This window comes from Lolium rigidum, chromosome 2 (assembly GCF_022539505.1).
Source record: "Lolium rigidum isolate FL_2022 chromosome 2, APGP_CSIRO_Lrig_0.1, whole genome shotgun sequence".
NCBI classification, from domain to species: domain Eukaryota; kingdom Viridiplantae; phylum Streptophyta; class Magnoliopsida; order Poales; family Poaceae; genus Lolium; species Lolium rigidum.
The window spans coordinates 87,859,894-87,864,351 of record NC_061509.1 but is presented as its reverse complement, the minus strand read 5'-3'; the positions used below and the strand labels follow the sequence as shown (position 1 = coordinate 87,864,351).

Below are 4,458 nucleotides of genomic sequence, written 5' to 3'. Positions count from 1 at the left end.
AGGAAAGTTCAAAGGTGAGATTGTCGCTGAGCTTCGGTGTAACTGCCTATAAAGAATGAACGCACACAACGCTTGACTGAAAGCCTGTAAATACTACACACAAAGTTCACCTCAATGGCCCAACACTGGTCACACTGCGCTATTTGAAAGGTTCACAATGGGCTGAAGGCTGGCCATCAGCTGGAATCAGCAATTTCCAGACCGCCTGAAGACGACTATTCAAGACAGCCAAAAGGTGTTCAAAATTGCAAAGATCAGTAAAAGAAAATTACTGAAGACAGCCAAAAGGTGTTCAAAATTGCAAAGATCAGTAAAAGAAAATTACTGAAGACAGCCAAAAGGTGTTCAAAATTGCAAAGATCAGTAAAAGAAAATTTTAGTGCCATAAAAAGACGTTTCATCACGTTCTTTTACACTCATCTTCCAAGACCATTTCGAGCACAATGAGCATTATCAAATGACTGTACATAACCTACCATGTAATACGACTAGGGGATAACAATCAACTGGAAGCATAAAACCAAATCGTTCAAAGTTACCCCTACATATAAGCTCAAACTGGCAACAGCTTAATGTGTAGACAATCTCTTACAGCACAAATATAGTTCTATCACACCAATACTGTTACTACCACGAAAGGCTTGTTCAAGGGTTTTCTAACGCTCTGCGTATAGAAACTAAAGAATACAACACAGCTTAAATGTGTAGCTTCTACACCGGACTATGGGCAGGCTCAGCAACAAAGATTACACTTGTCCCTGGTTACGACTTAATTGAGCAAAACCAAAAATGTTCTGATGCCTCTGATTAAGGTGATGAATGCCGAACTTCTAGGAGATCTGATGATGACGCACCCGCTTATTGCATCCTAGAAATAACTTGGGTGAGTTGGCACTTATTTCCCATACGGATGGTACCTGCTAGAACCACGACCACCTGCACTCCCACCACCAGCAGCACCCCCTGCTCCCCCATAACTACCATACCCACCTGCAGCACCATAGCCACCTGGGGCACCACCACCGCCGTAAGCACCACCTCCATATGCACCACCACCATAGGCACCACCACCATAAGCACCACCGCCATAGGCACCGGCACCATATGCTCCGTATGCACCATAAGCACCTCCGTACATAGAGCCACCATACCCACCACCATAGCCAGACCCAAATCCAGCATTGCCTCCATAGGCAGCGCCATAGCCTCCTCTACCATAACCATATCCTGTGCTATCGTAGTAACTTCCAGCAGCAGCAGATCGATGGGCAGCACCATAGCCATAGCCACTAGCACTGCCACCACCACCGCCGCTATTACCACCACCAGCAGCAGCTCCACCACTACGGTAAGAACTACGGTAACCACCACCTGTGTGACTAGATCTCGCATTACTACTGTGATCACCTCCATGTTTCTTTGGTTCAGCCTTCTTTATTTCAACCTGAATAGAAATTACTTGAAATGTCAACATCTTCGTCAAGCTAACAGCTCAACCCGAGTACACAGCATAGAATCTTATATTGGTGAGTCAACACACCCAGATAAATTTCCAATCCATTTGCGGCAAGAAAATGTGAATTAACGCATAAATAAAAAACTCTATATTAGAACACATGCAATAGAGTGGCAGCAATCACCACGAGCCATAATCAGTAGCTCGAAAAATATATCCTAAGCTCCATTAAAAAATTTGAACTGAACAGTTGGATACAAAAATCTTCATTTGATATATAATTCACTAGTTCTTATATATTGAACAAATGGACATTTAATAACTCCATCTACACTGTCCTTAGCTTTTATGTTTTACCAAGTTGCCCGTGTTTGTAAAGGACAACTTATTAGCATGATAATGTAAGACTACAGATCAAAGATGTTTGAGAACAGGAGAAGATACAGACCTGCTTCCCGCCGAGATCACGCATTCTTCCCTCTGATATCACCCTTTCAACAGAATCCTCACTTTCGAAGGTGACAAAGCCAAAACCTCTTGAGCGCCCAGTGCTGTGGTCCACCATTATCTGGTGTTCAGCCACCTTACCGTATGAGGAAAAGTGATCCCTCAAATCATCTAAAATTGCATTGATTATCAGTTTTTATCAAAACCAAAGTGAGTTCAAGGTCAGTTATTTGCAACAACTAGTTACCTTCAGTTAGTGTTGACGGTAGCCCACCAACAAAGATCTTTCTTGTCTTGGGGCCATCTTTTGTGGACATTTCTTCCCTCGGGACCGTCCTTTTTACTTCAACCTGAATAGCTCATAAATTGAGAGAGATCCAGAGAAGCTGAACAATTTAATTTAATCGTGCAACTGTGCAACTAAGAGTGAACTGAACACTGAGGTCACACGTAACGGCCAATCTAAATTAAGATATCCTACCGTTCTTCCATCTATATTGTGTTCATCCTCCAAAACCTTGTCTATTACAGATGGATCAGAAAATGTAACAAATCCAAATCCACGAGGCATCTTAGTATGCTTGTCCTTCATAATTACAGAATCAGTTATAGCCCCGTACTTCCCAAAATGCTTGGAGAATGATTCTACATACAAACAGATAAACCATACACAATTGTCAATCGGGGAAAGAAGAATAAACTAGATTGCTAAACATAAATCATACTGGAAACCAGGGAGTATTGAAGAATTTGCGGTGTTTGTAATAAGATAGAAACATTCCACATAAAAGCAGCCTGCGTAGCTAACCCACTCAGAAAAGAACACCAATAGATAAACACAGCAACACTAATAATCCATTCCCCGAAAAACACATTATCATTTCTACTTTAATTTTAGACAAAATTATTAGAAGAAGAGTGAATATGTGTAAGACAATTGACAAAAAGATAGAGAGGAATGAAAAGATGATACAGAGTTGATCTTACACAAGTATCATTTATACAAAAAAAAATATATATATATATATGTATGCTATCGGTAACAACATTAGCTTAATGCAGTATGCAGATAGATACTGTTAATTGTGCTGATCATATAATGTACCCACGTTCTTATACCGCACATAGTAAAATATGATAATAATAATAATAATAATAATAATGAAATAAATGGATCAGCAAATTGTTACCAAAAAGAATGTGAGCTCATGGCTATGATAACAACCACTCAAGCAAAAGTGATCAAGATAATATATATGGCAACCGAACATGAACAAATGAACTTTATGTTTGGATAAGACTACAGACAAATTGAATAACCAAACTATACCAGGTATGAGCTCAACAGTGCAGAAAAATGTAGAACAACTATCCTTTGGCATAAGAACCAAAACCGTTTCAAAATGCAAACAAATCAACCATTATGCAAAATAATTTGTACAGCCCATGTATCCCCAAGCATCATCATTTTCCTATTGCTGACTGCAGAAGATGGATATAGATACATATTCTGCCGACACACATCACAGAAGTGATTTGCATGAACTACAATAGAAGTACAGCATTTGCAGCCCAAACTAGCATAAATTTTTCGAATAAGATCATAACGAAAATCATCAAACAAGAAAACGGGATTTATCCACTTGTGGATGCATAACATCTCATATGACAAAGTACAACAGTGCATTAAAAGAAGCTGCATAACTTCTCAGAATGAAATGCTTATACTGGACCTATAACAGTGCTAATGGCATGTTTCAGCTAATTACACTTGTTAAGATTCACTATTAAGAAGCTGCATCTAACACGGTTGCATCAGTCAGTTTATATTTCAATCAATTCAAAGGCGGTGAGCTGCAAAATTTGCATTGGCATCTGAACCAATTTAACAAGAATCCGCCTACACATCTGGAACTATTATTAAGTAGAAAAAAGTAAGAGAGCCATCTTATTATACCTTCAGTGGTCTCCCAAGCAACGCCTCCGACGAAAATCTTCCTGCAAGGATCCGAAACATGAGTCCTCCGCAACAGCCTTGGAATCCAGAACAGATAAAAGCTGTATAGTCCAAATCACTTACCCCGACGAGTCACCACCCCCCGCCCTGCCGTCGTCCCCACCGGCGTCGCCGTAGCCAAGGCCATCGCCCCCATCTCGCCGTCCCCTCCTGCCCTGGTGGCCCTCCTCCTCGTCAACCTCCTCCACTTCCTCAACCTCCTCGTAGCCGTTCATGGCGTGCTGGTTGTCCTCCGGGTACCCCGCCATGGCAGTCGCAGCCGCCGCCTGCAGCAAGAAGCGGAATCTGAGGAACCGAGGGATGAGGAGAACAGATCCTAGGCCGCGGCCCGGAGAGAGGGCGCGAGGAGCAGGCGGATTACCTCGGTCGAAATCGGGGCAATCTGCAATCTGGCGGTAGGGTTTGGGGGTGGAGCAAACCCTAGAAGCGCTGCTGCGTCTGGTGCGGGTTTAGAGAGAGAGATTGGGGAGGGAGGAAAAGAGGAGGCGGCGCGAGGTCAAGTCCAACGCGGAACTGGCTCTGGGGGGGCTGTATATAA

At 42.3% G+C, this 4,458-nt stretch overlaps 1 protein-coding gene across 1 annotated transcript; it reads right to left on the bottom strand.

Annotated features, from left to right (window-relative positions):
- Nucleotides 1–496: 496 nt before the first annotated feature.
- On the bottom strand, nt 497–4,168 carry LOC124692055 (heterogeneous nuclear ribonucleoproteins A2/B1-like). Its single transcript, XM_047225353.1, has 6 exons — nt 3,984–4,168; nt 3,861–3,901; nt 2,385–2,548; nt 2,151–2,253; nt 1,905–2,074; nt 497–1,444 (listed from the first exon to the last, which is right to left on the bottom strand). Exons 1-6 carry the CDS (start codon nt 4,166–4,168, stop codon nt 896–898), a joined length of 1,212 nt encoding a protein of 403 aa, XP_047081309.1. The 3' UTR covers nt 497–895.
- Nucleotides 4,169–4,458: the final 290 nt, after the last annotated feature.

Coding starts and splice junctions, on each gene's coding strand:
- LOC124692055 (XM_047225353.1), bottom strand. CDS start 4,168: ATGGCGGGGTACCCGGAGGACAACCAGCACGCCATGAACGGCTACGAG. Junction 2,549..3,860: donor TGCTTGGGAGACCACTGAAG/GTATAATAAGAT, acceptor GTTTGTATGTAG/AATCATTCTCCAAGCATTTT. Junction 2,075..2,150: donor ACCGTCAACACTAACTGAAG/GTAACTAGTTGT, acceptor ATGCAATTTTAG/ATGATTTGAGGGATCACTTT.